The sequence below is a fragment of the Capra hircus genome, chromosome 8, assembly GCF_001704415.2.
Source record: "Capra hircus breed San Clemente chromosome 8, ASM170441v1, whole genome shotgun sequence".
Taxonomy (NCBI): domain Eukaryota; kingdom Metazoa; phylum Chordata; class Mammalia; order Artiodactyla; family Bovidae; genus Capra; species Capra hircus.
Window position 1 is genome coordinate 52,513,079 of NC_030815.1, and position 21,811 is coordinate 52,534,889.

At 37.9% G+C, this 21,811-nt stretch overlaps 1 protein-coding gene across 6 annotated transcripts in view; it reads right to left on the minus strand.

Annotated features, from left to right (window-relative positions):
- Positions 1 to 21,811, minus strand: part of PRUNE2 (prune homolog 2) — a 301,538-nt gene that overhangs the window by 11,260 nt on the left and 268,467 nt on the right. For 3 of the 6 annotated variants that reach the window (XM_013965995.2, XM_013965996.2, XM_013965994.2), the window contains 5 exons: positions 13,629 to 13,731; positions 12,854 to 12,985; positions 11,683 to 11,769; positions 7,074 to 7,172; positions 3,719 to 3,754 (listed from right to left, as the gene is read on the minus strand). In XM_013965995.2, the coding sequence (XP_013821449.2) occupies positions 3,719 to 3,754; positions 7,074 to 7,172; positions 11,683 to 11,769; positions 12,854 to 12,985; positions 13,629 to 13,731 (457 nt within the window). Of the gene's footprint in view, positions 1 to 3,132; positions 3,172 to 3,718; positions 3,755 to 7,073; positions 7,173 to 11,682; positions 11,770 to 12,853; positions 12,986 to 13,628; positions 13,732 to 21,811 lie in introns of all 6 variants that reach the window. The other 3 variants (XM_005683795.3, XM_013965993.2, XM_013965997.2) reach the window with 2 other exon arrangements.

The window sequence follows — 21,811 nt, forward strand, 5'->3', positions numbered from 1 at the left end:
TAGAAGACAGTTGGCAACTCTAGTGAACAGGGACAGTCAGGCAAGCACTGACAGTGTGCTAGAAAAACCTAGTAAAGCTGAAATGGAGTCAAGAAAAGGCAGGCAGTCTTTTAAACCTAGCGTTTCTGCTTTTTAACTTTGCATAACCCTAACCCACTCCAGTACTCTTGCCTGGAAAATCCCATGGGCGGAGGAGCCTGATAGGCTGCAGTCCATGGGGTCGCTCAGAGTCAGACACGACTGAGTGACTTCACTTTCACTTTTCACTTTCATGCATTGGAGAGGGAAATGACAATCCTCTCCAGTGTTCTTGCCTGGAGAATCCCAGGGACGGGGGAGCCTGGTGGGCTGCCATCTATGGGGTCGCACAGAATCGGACACGACTGAAGCGACTTAGCAGCAGCAGCAGCAATCCTTCCAAAGCAAAGAACAATTTAGAGTTCATGTACTACTGTCACTCCAGAGGCAACAGATAGATTCCTCACCATCTGCAAAATAAGAATGACTCTCTATGTACAATTCATCCTCTTAAAAATATTTTCTTTCCTGTTCAGAACTTAAGGTTTAAAGAAAAAATAAGACTGGCTGAGGGAATCTCCTTCTGAAAGTCAGTTAGAGGTGAAGGTGGTACATGTGTGTATATGGGAAGAGAGTAAAAGTTTAAAAACACTAATAGGACTAAAGCCAAACACTGAACAGATAGGCTTTGTTCCCTGAGAGGGTATATGTTTGCTTTTGTTAGAAACAGCCTGAAGCTTTCTAGTTAAGGTCACGTGGAAAGTCAGGGGGCATCTGTTCATAAAAGGAACCTGTAACCATAGATATGCAGTGATTATGTTTTCTGAACTGCAAGTCATCATCTAGTGTCTGTCCAAGGATTGGGGGACCACTTCAGAGGCTCAAAGGCCGTTAAGAAGATATAGTTAGCATGCGGAAGTGGTAGGATTCTGTGGGGTCAACAGTAAAATTCCTTCTCCCTCCACATTCTCGGTTCCTCATAGCTATAATGTCACCATCAGAAGAGGTAAAATTAATGGGGAATTCAGACACATGGCTTACCCTTTGAATTCAAAGCAAGAGCATAGACTTCTGAGGACAAATCTGATTATTTTTATTCAGCCATTTACTTTAAGGCAGTGACTCTCCAAGCAAGGTCCTGAGACTGGCAGTATTGGCATTGCTGGGAACTTGTTAGCAATACAGATTCTCATGCCTGCTGATCAGAAACTTTGGGGGTGGGGCCCAGGACACTGTAGGTGATTCTGATGTGCTGTTAAGTTTGAGAAGCACTGCGCCTCAGCAGTGATCTTAGTCTTATGCACATTCACCAATTGATGAAGCAGAAATTTATGGAGCATCTACTATGTCCTAGGCATGAGCTTGCTGCTTCCTTTAGGAAGGCGATCAAGACATCTCAAGACCAGCCAAGATCATTTAGATCTTTGGGGAGAGTGTCTGTGGAGGTAGATAAGTGAACAAATGAAGAATTTGAGAGGAAAAAGAAAGCTACACAACTAAGCCAAAAGTGATAAACGTTCTCTTATGGTAGCTAAGCAGGAAGAGTAGAAATATAGAGGGAAGGTATCTATTGAAGGAGGCAAGATTTTAGGGCAATAATGAGAGCACATGACTATGACTCCATAGTGGGTTTGGCTGGAAAATGATTGATGTTCCCATTCCCTCCCTATATTTTTGTCTTGAAAACAGCTTCTTAATTTAATAAATCTGTTATCCTAAAAAAAAAAAAAAAAAAAGAATTTGAAAGGGAAACTAATCGCTCACTCTCTCTTTGGGGAATCTCATGACAGTGCAATTTAAGCACAGATAAATGCTAACAGGGTACACTGGACCACTATACACTATAGGCACACTTAACGGTAATCTACACTAATGCTAAGCTTTCCACCGCAAAAACCTTTCCTTGAATTTTTAACCCCAAAGATCCATGCTATAGGTAAATAATTTTACAGATTACCTGCTACAAAAATGTAGGGGAAAATATTTTAATGGATTGTTTTCATGACGAACTGGCATTTATACCTATATAGGAAAAACTTCACTAACTTAGATCTTACTTATTCAGAATTTGTAGCTATTTAGACATTGTCCAGGCTTTCTGCTTTTGCAATATCTATTAAAATAGGAACAAGTTATAAGAATTAACAGTGTAAGCAACTTTTGCAATGAAGAAGCTTGATGCAGCAAATATTCTTATATTTAACAGTGTCAGAAAAATTATTTGTGAACTGGAAATAAAATTACTGGATGTTCTTTAGAAGCACTGTTGAGTTGACTTTCTATTGATCTTACAGCTCTGCAGAGGCAGATATTAACTTGCAGATTTTTACTGAGCAGAGATGCAATAGTTTCTGTCCAGTGGAAAAGATCACCCTGAGGTACAGTTTATTGCCCTGTTGAACATTAATCAGTTTTGTATCTAAACCAACATTTTTATCCTAATGTTCCTTTATAAGTTGCTTATAGATATCTAGCTTTTCAAATACTCTTTGAACTGGTTTTAACAGCTTACTGGTTCCTTGATTAAATAATTAGTTGAATAAAATTATTGGCATGTATTCATTTTATATTTGCATTAAAGTTATGATTTTGCTATTTTGAAAACTATAATAATAGTGAGCAATATTTTTTTTACTCATGCAAATAAGTCAGAAGCTGTTAAGCTATATTTCCCAATCACTGAATAGGAGTTTTTAAAAAAATCTTGGAAATTCAGGAATTTGGCTCTACAGAAGTATTTCAAGTTGCTACCATTTTTCTGCATTAGTATGAGTTAGTGAGGTTTTATTGCCTCAATGTATGCAAGTGATCATCTGGCTGTTACACTATTCATGGCACTGCCTGTGATGTGTTTCTTTTGCTGTGGTGCCTAAAATTGCATATATATATATATTTAAAATGTTTAACGGTAACAAGATAACCATGATCATTAGGGGGACAAACAGATTGTAGTACAAATAAGAGAAATTACATCATGAAACAAAGGAAACTTTTAAAGGGCAGCACTATTATCAGGATGCAAGAATAAAACACCAGGCATGCAGGTTCTCCCAATTCATTCCTGAAATGCAAGCCAACATCACTGCCAGCTGCTGAATGGAAACCAAGTCTTACTTAGCTGCTTCAGATGCTTCCCTCAGATCTTCATCCAGTCTGCATGAGCAAAAATTATCAGTGTAGAAAAGAAACAAGAAGCAAGCAGAGCGTGAGAGAGTCACAAAAAAGAAGTCAAAGCAGAGCCAAACGAAAGTGGAGCGTATGTGCTTTTAAAAACCAACCTTTGGAGCACTAAGACACATGCCTTCAATTACATATGGTGTTTTAGGAACTCCCAAGTCTGTGTTTATGTACGTTTCCTTTGCAAAGTCCTTCATAAAGGGAGATAAAAAACTTGCAAGGAGACTGGAAGCATGCTGGCTGAAATAAAGCTGAAAACAGCCACAGCAGTTGTCAGGGCTAGTTAAAATTAGCTTGCAGCCTGGGCCAAGTCTGGGATGTATCTGGTTTAGTAGGTTTCAGTTGCAAATTAGGTTGACCTCAACAGCTTTAGACACACGACAAAGACTGGAAATGATATACTACAAGGGACTGATACCAGGACCTCTTCCTCTGGTAGCCTGTTGAGGTCACCCACAAGTAAGACACTGGTGTACACACACACAAAGGATCCAGCGTGAACTGTAGATCAGGAGATGTTTACCTCACACTTCTCTTATAAGATCTTTCTTCATCGTACCTTACAGGATAAAAAAACGAATGCAATGAGGAAAACGAGTGGACAGATGGAAAAAATGACAGGACAGTCAAAACGTGAGAGGAGAAGTCTACCCAAATAATAGTCAAATTGCCTTTGGGGAGGAAACCTATTTATATTCGATACAATCAATTATTTTGAATTTATAGTTATATACAGCTGATCCTCATGATTTGCAGATTGCGTGTTCCCAAATTCACCTCCTTGCTAAACCATAGTTGCAACCTCCTCAGCAATACTTTGGCACTTTCACAATCACTTGTGGACTTTAACAGAGTGCCCAGAAATTTCAGTCACCTGAGGTGTGGGTTCCCAGCTGAGGCGGAGCCCAGCAGGGCTCTGCCTTCTCGTCTCAGCTCTCATGCTGCAAACAAACGGCCTTTTACAGTCTGTGTCGTGCCATGTTTATTTTTATTTTGTGCTTTTTTGCTGGTGATCTCTTTATTTAAGAATGTTCCCCAAACATTATGCTTAAGTACCATCTAGTATTCCTGAGCACAAGATGGCTGTGATGGGCCTTAGGGAGGTATGTGTGTGTTAGATAAGCTTTGTTCAGGCACAAGTTACAGTGTTGTTGGCCCTGAGTTCAATGTCAGTGAATCAACAATACAGATCAAGTAAGGTATCTTTAAACAGAAATGGACATAAATCCAGGTTGTATGTTAATTGGCAAATGAGAATGCCGAAAACAAGCACTCACAGAAACTTAGCCCTGTGTTCCCCCTGGAAACAATGGTTCAGTATGTTATTCAGATCTGTAGGAACATCACTGCCACAAATAATAAGAACTGACTGTAGTCAGTGATTATAAATCTGATTTCAGATTGGGCTCAATTTTCTTTCCTTTAAGCCCTTTGATGCACTCTATCCCAGCTGAATATTGGCCTTGGGATTGGATGAGATCCTGGTCTTGTGTAATGGGAAAGAGTTATGGTTTGTTACCAGTTTGAAAATGGCATATTATGAAAATGAGGCAACAAGGGTCAGTTACAGAAATGAGAGAAAGGACAGCCAGAGGAGATGGATTACAAAAGACAGGACACATGGGGAGGATATGCATGGTTGTAAGTTTCTTCCTACAGGAGAAAATCTTTCCAAATAGAACCTTCCTTTGGAAGAAACTTTTCCCAAATAGAAAACCTGACTTGTAGATGAATGAAAAGCACCTCAAGCAAGTTTAACTTCTCAACTGAACTTCCCTGTGTGAACAGTGAGTTTGGATGGACTGGTGCTGAAGCTGAAACTCCAATACTTTGGCCACCTCGTGCGAAGAGTTGACTCATTGGAAAAGACCCTGATGCTGGGAGGGATTGGGGGCAGGAGGAGAAGGGGACAACAGAGGATGAGATGGCTGGATGGCATCACCGACTCGATGCACATGAGTTTGGGTAAACTCTGGGAGTTGGTGATAGACAAGGAGGCCTGACGTGCTGTGATTCATGGGGTCGCAAAGAGTCAGCACGACTGAGTGACTGAACTGAACTGAACTGAACTGAAAAGCAACACAATTACAATAAATAACATTCTGGCTTGTCAACTTTGTGCCAGGTGGCTCCTCAGTGCTTAATGTTCATGGTTCTCATTCTGTTCTCAGGACCTTGCCATGAATTAATTGCTCCTTGTTTTCTCATTTTACAGATGCTGAGGCTGAGACTCGGCGAGTTCTAAATAGGATTCCTGAAGTCTCAGAGAGGCAAGCTGGGGAGAACATTCAAATCTAATGCTGATCCTCCAAAGCACATTCTCTTCTCTTGTTCCCAGGGCCACACTGAGGGGAAGCATACTCACTTAGAAAGTGGCCAGTGCTCATTTCCACTTGAAGATGGAATATCCTTGTCATCTTTTGCATAATAGGAGGTGGGTACGCTAGTAATTTATTTGGAGATGGGGTGCCTTCTTTTTGAGGCAGCAGGCCAGAGCTGTGACTTGTGCTAGTCTGGGGACTCTAGGAAGCCAGTGAGGATTACATCCACCATTAGGAGCTTATGCACGCTCAGCTTGATTCAGCTAAGCCAACTGGCAGTTCTCAACCCAATCTGTATCTTCTGTTCATACCTGATATTGGGATGCAGGAAAACCAAACTGCAGCTACTTCTGAGCGTTGCCTCAGAAGGATATGGGTATTTATTTAGATGGATATTTTATTTATCTAAATATACCCCTTATATTTATCTAAATATACGCATTATTTAGTTGGGTATTTTACAAGAGGTAAAGAAATCTGGAAATTTTGGTTCCAGGCTCACCTGGATTTAAATTCTAGTTCCATCTCTTCCTTGTTCCTGCTTCTACTTTGCATAAGTAAATATCTCCTTCCTAAATACATTTCTTATGTGTAAACAGGGCGTTTACTGTGAGGATTAAATAACGGATATCATTAGAGCACTTCTTGTACCCAGAACAGGAGAGACACATTAAATGGGAGTCTTTTCCTTCCAGTTTCTGTGCCTTTTTTAAGTGAGGGGATTCTCTTTTGGAAGCCCGAATTGGGAGGTCCATTCTGTTCTCCATCTTATTGAGGAAGATAGGGTATCCTTGACTGTTTTCTCTGAGTTGATGGTTACCTTCCTCCCACTTTTAATCACACAGAAAGCCAGTAAATTAGACATAGTGAAAGAAAAACATGGTCGACAGTAAACGATAGTTCTTTGCAACAATTAACCAGTTAGGAGGGTTCATTTTCCAGCATCACATTTTTAAGCCCCAGCTCCAAGCAGTTGACTTTTTATTTTTACTATTTTTGCAGCATAATCCTACAACTTTAAGTATCCATGCTTTCTACCTACAGACTTTATTTACCAGGTACTGAGTCATTCCTGACTGCACCACCCACCACTCTGCTTTATCTTTCACCTGGAGGCAACCATGAAGAAATCAGAGAAAGGGGTAACTTTTTTCTCTTTCCCTTGGGTCAAGCAGATAAATTACTTTATATAAGGCAATGAAGAAATCCAGGCAATGTACAAAATCTACCTTTTGTGTGGCATGCAAGACAGAGGTAACAAATACACTGATTAGTGTTAAATGTATGCTTTCCCCCAAATGGTAGTAAATTGAAGGTGAAAGTGAGCAAATCTCAATAACACCATAGAAGATCATGAAAGTAGATCTGCAAGAACAGAACAGTTATCTCTAGGTTATAAGAAAATAAATATATTCATTGGAGAATATTTATTATTTGTTTTAAATGTAAAACAAAAGATAAGCCATTTCCCCTTATTCCAGGAGTGAGTTATTTTCTCATCTCCTTCTCCAGACAGGCAGTATTTCTTACCAAGTCTTCAAAACCATCAGGACTTACTTGATGATGCTCTCTGGAATATGGATGCAATCCATTGGGATCAGTCCACTGAGTTCTGCTAAACTACTGACGTATTTAATTTTACTACTGAATTTGGAACTTGAAGAAAAGAAAAGAAAAAAGATTTCAGTCACTCCTTCATCCCTCAGACTTCTGCCTCTTCTTGAAAATCCTTATCACCTTGCCCCCAGCACTCTTACTTAGAAGAATAGCTATATTATTTGAGTAGTTACTATGTGCCAGACTCTATTCTAATCGGTTAATATATATTAACTCTTGGGACTTTCCTGGTGGTTCAGATGGTAAAGAATCTGCCTGCAATACAGGAAACCTGGGTTCATTCGCTGAATTTTGAAGATTCCCCTGGAGAAGGGAATGGCTACCCACTCCAGTATTCTTGCCTGGAGAATCACATGGACAGAGGAGCCAGGCAGGCTACAGTTCATGGAGTCACAAAGAGTCATACACAACTGAGTGACTAACACACACACATATTAACTCATTTTCTGTGATAGCCTAATGAGGTAGGTACTATTATTATTCTCTTTTTAAAGATAAGGAAATTTAGACATTAGCCTAATGAGGTAGGTACTATTATTATTCTCTTTTTAAAGATAAGGAAATTTAGACATAGGGAGTTAAGTATATGCCCCGATTTCACCTTCAGTCAGTGGCAGAAGGTGCCACTTATCTATACTGATTGGCTGTTTTATAAGAAGGTGACATTTTTGTATTACTAGTGTAATAGCAAACTAATTCTAAAAATATATCATTCCATTTGAAAGGGAACTTGATCAGGCATCAAACTCCCTTGAATGGTCTCTAATGAAGAGGCCTCCCCAGTCTACTGAGAAGATGCTGTCAAGGTCACGTCTGCATACATCCAGCTTTCACATTTTACTTGCAGTTTTGACTATGGGCTACTGGCTGTGGCTTGTGAACAGTCACTTCAAGTCCTGATAAGCCTTGGGTGAACACACACTACTAACGATATGACACATTAGGCCACTTCCTTCCTCTGGAGTTTCTGAGCTAAATTCAGATTTTGATTTAAAAAATGAAGGGGGTAGAATAAGAAGGCAGAAGAAGTCATGCCAGGAGGACACCTCCACACTGGAATGTACAGTTTTCTAAACAGCAAAGTGATTCAGTTTCTCATATTCAGATACGTATTTGTAACTGAATATGAAAAAGAATATTTTTTCTTCTTGGTGTATTGGTATCTGCTATTTCCTCTACCAGGCTTTAGCTAGCCAATCCTATTCTTTAAAACTCACCTTGAGGATGCAATCTTCTGGAAAGCCTCTCTTGATGCAGACTCTCTGTCTTCATGCTTCACCCGTTACCTTAAAACTCACCCTCACTCTGAGTTATCACCCTCTTCAGCTTCCTTTGTACCTGTATTGTAGCTGCCTTCTTGTCTACCTGAGTCAGCTGCCAGGCTGTGACTTCTTTGAGGAAATCAACTGAGCTATTTAATTTCTCAACCTGCAGCACCTAACCCAGTGCTTGACACAGACAGACAATTCATTTTAAAAAAATGAACTTGAGGAGGGAGGGATAAATTAGAATGATGGGATTAGCAGATACCAACTACTATATTGAAATAAACAGGTAAACAACAAGGTTCTACTCTACAGCACAGGAACTATAGTCAGTATCCTGCAATAAACCATAATGGAGAAGAATATGAAAAAGAATATGTAACTGAAAAAAATACTCTTTTTCATATTTAGTTACAAATATGTATCTGAATATGAGAAACTGAATCACTTTGCTGTACACCAGAAATTAACACAACATTGTAAATTAATTATACTTCAGTTTAAAAATACATGAATTAAAAAAAACATTTGCTATATACCTGTATCATAGGTGTTACCCTTTAGCAGTGAAAAGACCTATAATACATTTTAGTGACCTCTTTTTTCAGGTCAAAAATTTTGTTACGCTGATATAGATTGATTCACAGAGGGATCTTTAAACAGGGTTTTATATGATGAAACTGTAGAACATAATGTTTAAGTACTTGAAATATGTGTTCTTTAGAATTAGGTAGACACTGGGTTCAGAGCCTGAGTTATCATTTCTTGGCTATGTTACCATAGACCTGGGGTTGGTAAACTTGGCCTGTGGGCCAAAGCCAACTTATTACTGGTTTTTTATATCTTTGCGCTAAGACTGGTTTTGCACTTTTTTTAATGGTTGTAAAATGATTAAGACTATTTCGTGACATGTAAAACATTTCAGAAAATTCAACTTCAGTGTTCATAAATCAAGTTTTATTGGAACACAGGGACACTTATTTATTTACACATTATCTATGGCTTTTGTCCTACCATGGCAGAGCTAAGTAGTGGTGATTGAAATTGTATGACCCATAACACTTAAAATATTTAATATCTGACTCTTTACAGAATGGTTTGCTGGCTCCTGGTTTGAACAATTTATCTGACCTCATTTAACCTTAGGGTTTTTTTCCTACAATACAGAAATAGTAAACAGTGCCTCCTTCAGAACATCACCATTAGGATTAAATAAAATAATGCATGTAAGTACTCAATAAATGTAAACCATTATTATATGTAATTTACCACAACACTACTTGCTATAATTTAATTATTTTGGTTTTAATTATTGGGGCTTCCCTTGTGGCTCAGCTGGTAAAGAATTCACCTGCAATGTGGGAGACCTGGGTTTGATCCCTGGGTTGGGAAGATCCCCTAGAGAAGGGAATTATTATTATCTTGAAACTTCCTTAAATAAATGTTGAATTAGAATTCTTTTTCATACTCACCATAATAAATATTTACCAAGGAGAAATATATTTATTTTAAAATAGAGCTGAATTATTAAACAAGCATCAGTGAGTCAATATCAATTCTAATGTTTGCTTTTTTACTCATTAAAAGTTTGTATAAGCTCTTCATTGTACATTTATTCCTAGTGCCTGTCAAAGCATTTTCTGCTAATCTTAAAATTAGTAGCTTTTTTAAAAATATACCTTAAAAGCTTGTATTATGCTTTAAAGTAATTTAAAGAGCTCTTCTGCCAGAGGAAAGCTAGTTGAATCCTGCTACCCAGTTGTTGGAAGTAGCAGATGGGAATGCTAAATAAATATAAGTGAACACAGAACAAAAAAAGGAGATTCTGGAAGGCACAGAACGCGCAATTTCTAATAAAAAAAAATAGATATGAAACAAGGTACAAAGGCTCACTGTACAGCACAGGGAATTATAGTCAATATTTTGTAATAACCTATAATGGAAAATAATTTGAAAAGTAACTATGTGTATATGTATAACTGAATCACCTTGCTGTGCACCTGAAACATGGTAAGCCAACTATACTTCAATAAAATAATATAGTAATAAAAAAATATAAAAGATTTTAACCTTTACTTTTTTCTCCAGAAGTGAAGTGATCAGAATTTTTCTTACAGATTCATTAATAACACTAAGACAGAAAATTTTCAGTTTATATAGTTTGTATCTTGATGTTAGGCAAGTTCTAATTAGCTGATATATAGTTGATTCACAATATTATATTAGTTTCAGGCTTACAACTTAGTGATTCATTATTTTTATAGACTATACTCCATTGACGTTATTATAAAATGGTGCCTATTTTCCCTGTGCTGTACACTGTATCTTTGTAGCTTATTTATTTTATACCTAGTAGTCTGTACCTCTTAATCCCATACCCCTATCTTGTCCCTCCCTATTCTATTTTTTAAAGCTTTCTAGAAAATCTATAGTGTCCCTCTCATTTAACTGTCTCAGTTTTACTATGTAAGAGGCATATCTTACTTTTCTTTTCATCCCCAAAATGTAATGTTATATAGCATCTAACACAAAATAGATGATGAACAAATATTTACTGATTTGAAGTGAATTTAAACCAAGAAGCCTCATGGATGATCAAAACAAAGCTCTCAAAATGGCTGTACAGACTCTTAACTCACTTTAGGTGACCTACATGGTATTTGTTCAGAAGAAACAAAACAATTACGGTCTGGCTTATGTTTCTGTCCTTGATGTGTCTTCAATTTCCATTGTCATGGTACTCCACCTCTTTGATTCTTTACAAAATACCATATTTCTTTAATGTGTGTGAAAGTCGCTCAGTCGTGTCTGACTTGTTGAGACCGCATGGACTATACAGTCCATGGAATTCTCCAGGCCAGAACACTAGAGTGGGGTAGCTTTTCCCTTCTCCAGGGGATCTTCCTAACCCAGGGATTGAACCCAGGTCTCCTGCGTTGCAGGTGGATTCTTTACCAATTGAGCTATCAGGAAAGCCTTTATTTCTTTAATACTACCATCTATTCCCTTTTGTCATATGGCATGGAAACCTCACTATTTCATTTTCTGTGTTTATAGCAAGCAATATAGAGGTCATGTTTTATAATTATAGGGGGAAAGTAATTACTATGAAAATATACTCAATCTTAGAGTCTCTTGCTGGGCAGTCCAAAGTATATTTTCAGGAAAGACAGAGGCAAAACATATTATCCTAAATACTCTCTTGGTTTATGAATTTTTGTGTAGAGGAACAATGAATTACATACTTTAAAAAACTAGTATTTTTACTGTAATAATGACTATACCTTATAAAAGGTCGTGTAACTGCAAGGATTGTTCTGATGAACCAAGATGGATGAACAATGATGAATGATTTTAAATTCTTCCTCAACCTGTTTTGAAAAAGAAAAAAATTACTCATAACGTATTTTGAATGGGAATTAAAGTATGTGTGTGTGTATATATATTTATATAAATATTAGGAAGTTCTTATGTAAGTTACTGTCATCTGGTAGGCAGGTATAGAATGCAATGATTAATACAAAGAATGCCTTTGAGATATAATTTGAAACTTGCATAATTCAAACCTTATTTTCCCACAGAAATAAATGTAAAATAGAACGGTCATACTCTTGAAGTGCATAAATCTATAACCATCATGGCATATTTTTGTTTCACGATGCTATTCATTTTTGTCAGCATTATTTTTAATATTTTGAAATGAATACCCTGTTCTACTGAGCCTGGGTTTCTTCCTGTGTATGATGAAAGCATGTGGTTATTTGGCCTTCATATTAACATTTTGGATATCCTGGCATATTTTTCAGCATTAGCAATGCTACTGTATGTATGTTTGGATGATTAACCGATTTTAGTTACTATATCAGAGCACTCGCATGTTGCTTTGCAGGGAGCCACATCCGAGAGAAAGCCACACTATAGAAGACATCATAAATTTGTATGCTTATTATGACAGTTTTCCTGTATATGGCAACAATGTGTTTGGTTCTAATAAAACCAGTATGAATAGAAGTGATGTATCTTGAGGAAGGGGCACACACAGTCACCAAATGGCCCAGAATTAACAGTGAATGTTGAAATAAGGGCACATGGGTTGCCTGAGTTGCAATACTGCTAGTGCACAAAAAGGGCAGCAAGGCCCACGATACCAGTGAAGAATCATGGACGTTGATTTATCAGCTCAAATTGCACCTCCATATGGCAATAGCATAAGCATACTTTAGAATGCTTGTCGCCAAGTTTGAGATTAGTAACATTTAACAAAATCTGGGGAAGATTTGCTTTATTTAAAATTTGAGTGATACTTTGATTAATATTTTAAAATTTATTATCTCAAATCAGCATTAATTCAGTGTTCCTAAATAGTGACTGCATTTTTGGTAAACTAAAAGGTCACTGGAGATGGGAGCTACTGAGGAAGTCAAAATAGTGACTAGCTAATGGAGCCCCACATACCGTCTGTCAATCATCTGGTAACATTTCTTCATCCAGCCTAGCCCTGGCATCTTCCGTCTTGGGGTCGCACCATTCAAGTACACAATCATATAGTCTTCAGCTACCATCAACTCTAAAGTACTTATTACGTATCTGATCACAGGAAGGAAGAGAAGTGTTTTCAGTTCCCACATGATAGAGTTCATCTTATTTCACCATAATTATATAATATTTAAATTACAGGGTGCATAACATTTAAGAATGGTTGCACATATTACCTCTTCTTCTTGAGAAGAATGCAGTTACTTAAGATCACTTCTCTGAGAGTATTACTCATTTATTTGCACAGTTATCTTTTTTTTTTTTTAATGCAGGTACACTTGAAAAATCTGTGGGTTAGAAACCCAACTTTCAAAAATATCAGCAATGCTATTGTATACTAAAGGACAAGTCAGATTAAATAAAGGCAGATATGAATGAAGTCAGGTTATTATCAGCTGACTAAGAACATGTTATCAGGGAACCAAAATAACACTTCACCCAAAAAAAATGTTACAAAATTTTAAAATACGGGCCAAACTGTGTTCATTTTGTTTTCAGTGCATTCCCCTAACAAAACAGCTCCTCTGAAGCTTTCAGTCTCTTGAGCAATTTTCCTTGATACAGATTTCATTGACTTTTAATCAAAGGCTTAGAAAATTCTACATCATCTGTTTCCTTTTATTAAAGATGTTCTATCTGCCAATGCATCCCCACAGACATTAACTCAAAGCATTTTACTGTAAGCATCACTCACAGGAAAAGATTTTCCATGACATAGTGGTAGTCGGCCCGACTGCTGTCTGGCAGAAAGCAGGCGGCAAACACAATGATGGCATTTAGGCCGTCCCCATAGTATCCTGGGGGACAAACAAAAAGACATTTGTGACCAACTGAAACTCTGAACAAGATACTATTTAACCTGAAGGATAAATCTGGAAGCCTTGGCAAGTGTATGTATGTGGATGTATTAGATATATCTTTCAGTTCAGTTCAGTTGCTCAGTCACGTCCGACTCTTTGCAACCCCATGAATCACGGCATGCCAGGCCTCCCTGTCCATCACCAACTCCTGGAGTTCACTCAAACTCACGTCCATCGAGTCGGTGATGGCATCAGTGACTATTATAAAGACTATATACTTCTATAAGTATATACATATATAATTATCTTGCAGTGGTTAAGATACAATACATACTGTGAATGTATTTGCATATATAGGGCACCCACGTATTATGGATGATTATATGTATTGTACGTAGTCGTATAAGTGGGTTATAAATGTTCAACTTGAAAACAAAGGATGGTGAGGCAACACTTTTTGACTTAAGGGCTTCTAATTTATATAATAAAAAAGCTAATCTAGATAACACTCTTTCCTTTAACTGCTAAGAGAGAGATTCCATTTGATCCTTTTTAATATGTCCTAGTTGTAGTCAACTCTGTGTTCCTTGAAAACTCATCTTTGAAACATGTGGCAGATGTTGGTCAAGTCTCTACAAATTTGTCTATAGAATCGCACGTGTCTTTCAGACTTAAAAATGGAAGCAATGCACTGTACTTTTATTTTTTAACATCCATTTTAAAATATTTGTGATTGTATCATATAACATAGTTCTAGGCTTTAGAAACATTAGAGATTTCCTCAAAGCTTTGAGTGGGAGGACAGAACACACCCTGAAGCCTGACTGATCAGAATTTGGCGTGTTTCATTTTTTCAGAACTCTAAATACCCCTCTGGTGATTACAAGGCAGTAAAATACTGGCTAGATATAGATTTGGATGGGCTTAACTCTCGAAAAGCAGTTTAATGAGATGTTTTCTACAAGGATAGAGAGTATGACTCTGCCACAAAAGAGGTGGGGGAAGAAGTGATACCAACTAAAAATACATCAAATTATGGGTTTGTGTATATTACTAATTTGAGGCTGCTGCAGATAATGCTACATATCCTAGAAGATGCTACCTATGTAAGTGTATACCTGATGCAACATGTTTGCAAAACAGGACTGCAGTACCTTCCCTCTGGATTTTTTGCTTTAGTCCCATCTTTTCCAATATGTAGGTATTTTGCCAATTTTTTAAAGGAGGTGGTATGAAGGAAAATGGCATAAGGAGATATATTTTCATACAAGAAGTGTTTGTTCCACAAATAATTTCATTTAGGAAGTTTCATAACTGAATAGAAATCCACAAAGGATAGGGTGGCTTAATGATATTAATCCTAACTCCACTAAAATATGCAATTAAGGCTCAGTGCAATGAAAAAGAGAGTTCATTAAAAGAGAAAATAGACACAATGAATCCATCTTAAATACAAGTACAAAAGCATCCTTTTGAAGACATCAGAAGAGGCAGAGACAAGATGGCAGAGTAGAAGGACTTGAGCTCATCTCCTCTCAAAACACCAGAATCACAACTAACTGCTTGCTGAACAACCATCAACAAAAAAGACTCAATCCTATCTACCACCCCCCCCCACAAAAAAAAGATACTTTACACCCAAAGACAAAGAAGAAGCTACAAGAGACAGTAGAAGGGACTCTTTCACAATATAATCAAATTTCAGACCTCCTGGGTGTGTGAACCACATACTAGAAAATAATTATATTGCAGAGGTTCTCCCACAGGAGTAAGAGTAGTGAGCCTCACATCAGACTCCCCAGTTTGGGGTCTGGTATTGGGAGGAGGAGCCTTCAGAGCATTTGGCTTGGAAAGCCAGTGGTGCTTCAGAATAGCAGTTTCATAGTACTAGGGGACACAGAGACTCCACTCTGGGAGAACACACACGGTTTAATGTGCCTTGGGGCCCAGGGCAAAGCACCTACCTACAGGTCTTGGAGGATCTTCTGGGGAGACATGGTTGGCAGTAGCTCATTGTGGGGTAAGGACACTGGTGGTGGACATCCCAGGGAATACCCATTGGTATGAGCGCTCCTGGAGGTCACCATTTTGGAACTGAGACCTGGGCCCACTCAGCAACCTGTATGCTCAGGCCAAACAACCAACAGAGTAGAAACATAGCCCCTCCCACCAGCAGATAGTTAGCTAAAAATATACCCCTTAACATGGCCCTACTCACCAGAGGGACAAAACCCAGCTCCACCCACCAGTGGGCAGGCACCAATCCCTCCCACCAGGAAGCCTGCCCAAGTCCCTGGACAAAGCTCACCCACCAAGGGACAGACACCAGAACCAAAAGGAATTGCAATCTTGCATCTGGAATAGGGGCTGCCCTGGTGGCTCAGGTGGAGAAATGGAGATGACCGCAAAAACAGACAAATATCTTCCAAACAAAGGAACAAGATAAAGTGCCAGAACAACTAAGTGAAGTGGAGATAGGCAGTCTACCTGAAAAAGAACTCGAAGTAGTAATAGTAAAGGTGATCCAAGATTTCAGAAAAAGAATGGAGGTACAGACAGGGTACAAGACATGTTTAATAAAGGCCTAGAAGCTTTAAAGAACAAACAGAGATGAACAGTAAGTGAAATGAAAAGTTCACTAGAAGGAATCAACAGGAGAGTAAGCGAGGAAGAATGCACAAGTAAGCTGGAAGACAGAATGGTAGACATCACTCCCGGGGAACACAATAAACAAAGAAGAATGAAAAGAAATGAGGACAGCAGCCCACATGGTTCCTCTGTCCATGGAATTCTCCAAGCAAGAATACTGGAGTGGGTTGCCATTCATTAAACACACCAACATTCACATTATCAGGCTTCCCTGGTGGCTCAGATGGTAAAGAATCTGCCTACAGGGGGAGTGAAATCTGCCGCCGTTTCCTTGCTTTCCTCTGTGCACATTCGGATGTCACTCCAGAACCTTGCTTCAGACAAGTGAATGCATGAAGGGATTCATGAAAAGACAATCACAGTGTATTAATGGCAGTTATCTCAGGGGATTAGACTTCAGGAAGAAGAAACCCTGGAGCCTGAGATACTGTTATGCCTAAATGATAAAGGGATTAGCTTTTGGCTTTTGCGTATCAGCCCCTGCACTGCATTGCATGATCCTGTTGAACAGAAGAGAGAAGAAACCCAGCTCCACCCACCAGAACTCCAACACAAGCCTCCCTAACCAGGAAACCTTGACAAGCCACTGATAGAACCCCACCCAAAGTGAGGAAGCTCCATAATAAAGAGAACTCCACAAATTCCCAGAATATAAAAAGGCCACCCCAAACGCAGCAATATAACCAAGATGAAGAGACAGAGGAATACACAGCAGGTAAAGGAACAGGAGAGTTGCCCACCAAACCAAACAAAAGTGGAAGAAGTAGGGAATCTACCGGAGAAGGAATTCCGAATATTGATAGTGAAAATGATCCAAAATCTTGAAATCAAAATGGAATCACAGATAAATAGTCTAGAGACAAGGATTGAGAAGATGCAAGAAAGGTTTAACAAGGACCTAGAAGAAATAAAAAAGAGTCAAAATATAATGAATAATGCAATAAATGAGATCAGAAACACTCTGGAGGCAACAATTAGTAGAATAACGGAGGCAGAAGATAGGATTAGTGAAATAGAAGATAGAATGGTAGAAATAAATGAATCAGAGAGGAAACAAGAACAACGAATTAAAAGAAATGAGGACAATCTCAGAGACCTCTGGGACAATATGAAACGCTCCAACATTCGAATTATAGGAGTCCCAGAAGAAGAAGACAGAAAGAAAGATCATGAGAAAATCCTTGAGGAGATAATAGTTGAAAACTTCCCTAAAATGGGGAAGGAAATAATCACCCAAGTCCAAGAAACACAGAGAGTTCCAAATAGGATAAACCCAAGGCGAAACACCCCAAGACACATATTAATCAAATTAACAAAGATCAAGCACAAAGAACAAATATTAAAAGCAGCAAGGGAAAAACAACAAATAACACACAAGGGGATTCCCATTAGGATAACAGCTGATCTTTCAATAGAAACTCTTCAGGCCAGGAGGGAATGGCAAGACATACTTAAAGTGATGAAAGACAATAACCTACAGCCCAGAATACTGTACCCAGCAAGGATCTCATTCAAATATGAAGGAGAAATCAAAAGCTTTACAGACAAGCAAAAGCTGAGAGAATTCAGCACCACCAAACCAGCTCTCCAACAAATTCTAAAGGATATTCTCTAGACAGGAAACACGAAAAGGGTGTATAAACTCGAACCCAAAACAATAAAGTAAATGGTAACGGGATCACACTTATCAATAATTACCTTAAACGTAAATGGGTTGAACGCCCCAACCAAAAGACAAAGACTGGCCGAATGGATACAAAAACAAGACCCCTCTATATGCTGCTTACAAGAGACCCACCTCAAAACAAGGGACACATACAGACTGAAAGTGAAGGGCTGGAAAAAGATATACCATGCAAATAGAGACCAAAAGAAAGCAGGAGTGGCAATACTCATATCTGATAAAATAGACTTTAAAACAAAGGCTGTGAAAAGAGACAAAGAAGGCCACTACATAATGATCAAAGGAACAATCCAAGAAGAAGATATAACAATTATAAATATATATGCCCCCAATATAGGAGCCCTGCAATATGTAAGACAAATGCTAACAAGTATGAAAGGGGAAATCAACAATAACACAATAATAGTGGGAGACTTTAATACCCCACTCACACCTATGGACAGATCAACTAAACAGAAAATTAACAAAGAAACGCAAACTTTAAATGATACATTAGATCAGTTAGACCTAATTGATATCTATAGGACATTTCACCCCAAAACAATGAATTTCACTTTTTTTTCAAGTGCTCATGGAACCTTCTCCAGGATAGATCACATCCTGGGCTATAAATCTAAACTTGATAAATTCAAAAAAATCGAAATCATTCCAAGCATCTTTTCTGACCATAATGCATTAAGATTAGATCTCAATTACAGGAGAAAAACTATTAAAAATTCCAACATATGGAGGTTGAACAACACACTTCTGAATAACCAACAAATCACAGAAGAAATCAAAAAAGAAATTAAAATATGCATAGAAACTAATGAAAATGAAAACACAACAACCCAAAACCTGTGGGACACTATAAAAGCAGTGCTAAGAGGAAAGTTCATAGCAATACAGGCATACCTCAAGAAACAAGAAAAAAGTCAAATAAATAACCTAACTCTGCAACTAAAGCAACTAGAAAAGGAAGAGTTGGAGAACCCCAGAGTTAGTAGAAGGAAAGAAATCTTAAAAATTAGGGCAGAAATAAATGCAAAAGAAACAAAAGAGACCATAGCAAAAATCAACAAAGCCAAAGGCTGGTTCTTTGAAAGGATAAATAAAATTGACAAACCATTAGCCAGACTCATCAAGAAGCAAAGAGAGAAAAATCAAATCAATAAAATTAGAAATGAAAATGGAGAGATCACAACAGACAACACAGAAATACAAAGGATCATAAGAGACTACTATCAGCAGTTGTATGCCAATAAAATGGACAACGTGGAAGAAATGGACAAATTCTTAGAAAAGTACAATTTTCCAAAACTGAACCAGGAAGAAATAGAAAATCTTAACAGACCCATCACAAGCACAGAAATTGAAATGGTAATCAGAAATCTTCCAGCAAACAAAAGCCCAGGTCCAGACGGCTTCACAGCTGAATTCTACCAAAAATTTCGAGAAGAGCTAACACCTATCCTCCTCAAACTCTTCCAGAAAATTGCAGAGGAAGGTAAACTTCCAAACTCATTCTATGAGGCCACCATCACCCTAATACCAAAACCTGACAAAGATGTCACAAAAAAGGAAAACTACAGGCCAATATCACTGATGAACATAGATGCAAAAATCCTCAACAAAATTCTAGCAATCAGAATCCAACAACACATTAAAAAGATCATACACCATGACCAAGTGGGCTTTATCCCAGGGATGCAAGGATTCTTCAATATCCGCAAATCAATCAATGTAATTCACCACATTAACAAATTGAAAAATAAAAACCATATGATTATCTCAATAGATGCAGAGAAGGCCTTTGACAAAATTCAACATCCATTTATGATAAAAACTCTCCAGAAAGCAGGAATAGAAGGAACATACCTCAACATAATAAAAGCTATATATGACAAACCCACAGCAAACATTATCCTCAATGGTGAAAAATTGAAAGCATTTCCCCTAAAGTCAGGAACAAGACAAGGGTGTCCACTTTCACCGCTACTATTCAACATAGTTCTGGAAGTTTTGGCCACAGCAATCAGAGCAGAAAAAGAAATCAAAGGAATCCAAATTGGAAAAGAAGAAGTAAAACTCTCACTGTTTGCAGATGACATGATCCTCTACATGGAAAACCCTAAAGACTCCACCAGAAAATTACTAGAGCTAATCAATGAATATAGTAAAGTTGCAGGATATAAAATCAACACACAGAAATCCCTTGCATTCCTATACACGAATAATGAGAAAGTAGAAAAAGAAATTAAGGAAACAATTCCATTCACCATTGCAACGAAAAGAATAAAATACTTAGGAATATATCTACCTAAAGAAACTAAAGACCTATATATAGAAAACTATAAAACACTGATGAAAGAAATCAAAGAGGACACTAATAGATGGAGAAATATACCATGTTCATGGATCGGAAGAATCAATATAGTGAAAATGAGTATACTACCCAAAGCAATTTACAAATTCAATGCAATCCCTATCAAGCTACCAGCCACATTTTTCACAGAACTAGAACAAATAATTTCAAGATTTGTATGGAAATACAAAAAACCTCGAATAGCCAAAGCAATCTTGAGAAAGAAGAATGGAACTGGAGGAATCAACTTGCCTGACTTCAGGCTCTACTACAAAGCCACAGTCATCAAGACAGTATGGTACTGGCACAAAGACAGACATATAGATCAATGGAACAAAATAGAAAGCCCAGAGATAAATCCACACACATATGGACACCTTATCTTTGACAAAGGAAGCAAGAATATACAATGGAGTAAAGACAATCTCTTTAACAAGTGGTGCTGGGAAAACTGGTCAACCACTTGTAAAAGAATGAAACTAGATCACTTTCTATCACCGTACACAAAAATAAACTCAAAATGGATTAAAGATCTAAATGTAAGATCAGAGACTATAAAACTCCTAGAGGAGAACATAGGCAAAACACTCTCAGACATAAATCACAGCAGGATCCTCTATAATCCACCTCCCAGAATTCTGGAAATAAAAGCAAAAATAAACAAATGGGATCTAATTAAAATTAAAAGCTTCTGTACAACAAAGGAAAATATAAGCAAGGTGAAAAGACAGCCTTCTGAATGGGAGAAAATAATAGCAACTGAAACAACTGACAAACAACTAATCTCAAAAATATACAAGCAACTTCTGCAGCTCAATTCCAGAAAAATAAACGACCCAATCAAAAAATGGGCCAAAGAACTAAGTAGACATTTCTCCAAGGAAGACATACGGATGGCTAACAAACACATGAAAAGATGCTCAACATCACTCATTATTAGAGAAATGCAAATCAAAACCACAATGAGGTACCACTTCACACCAGTCAGAATGGCTGCGATCCAAAAATCTGCAAGCAATAAATGCTGGAGAGGGTGTGGAGAAAAGGGAACCCTCCTACACTGTTGGTGGGAATGCAAACTAGTACAGCCACTATGGAGAACAGTGTGGAGATTCCTTAAAAAATTGCAAATAGAACTACCTTATGACCCAGCAATCCCACTTCTGGGCATACACACCGAGGAAACCAGAATTGAAAGAGACACATGTACCCCAATGTTCATCGCAGCACTGTTTACAATAGCCAGGACATGGAAACAACCTAGATGTCCATCAGCAGATGAATGGATAAGCAAGCTGTGGTACATATACACAATGGAGTATTACTCAGCCGTTAAAAAGAATTCATTTGAATCAGTTCTGATGAGATGGGTGAAACTGGAGCCAATTATACAGAGTGAA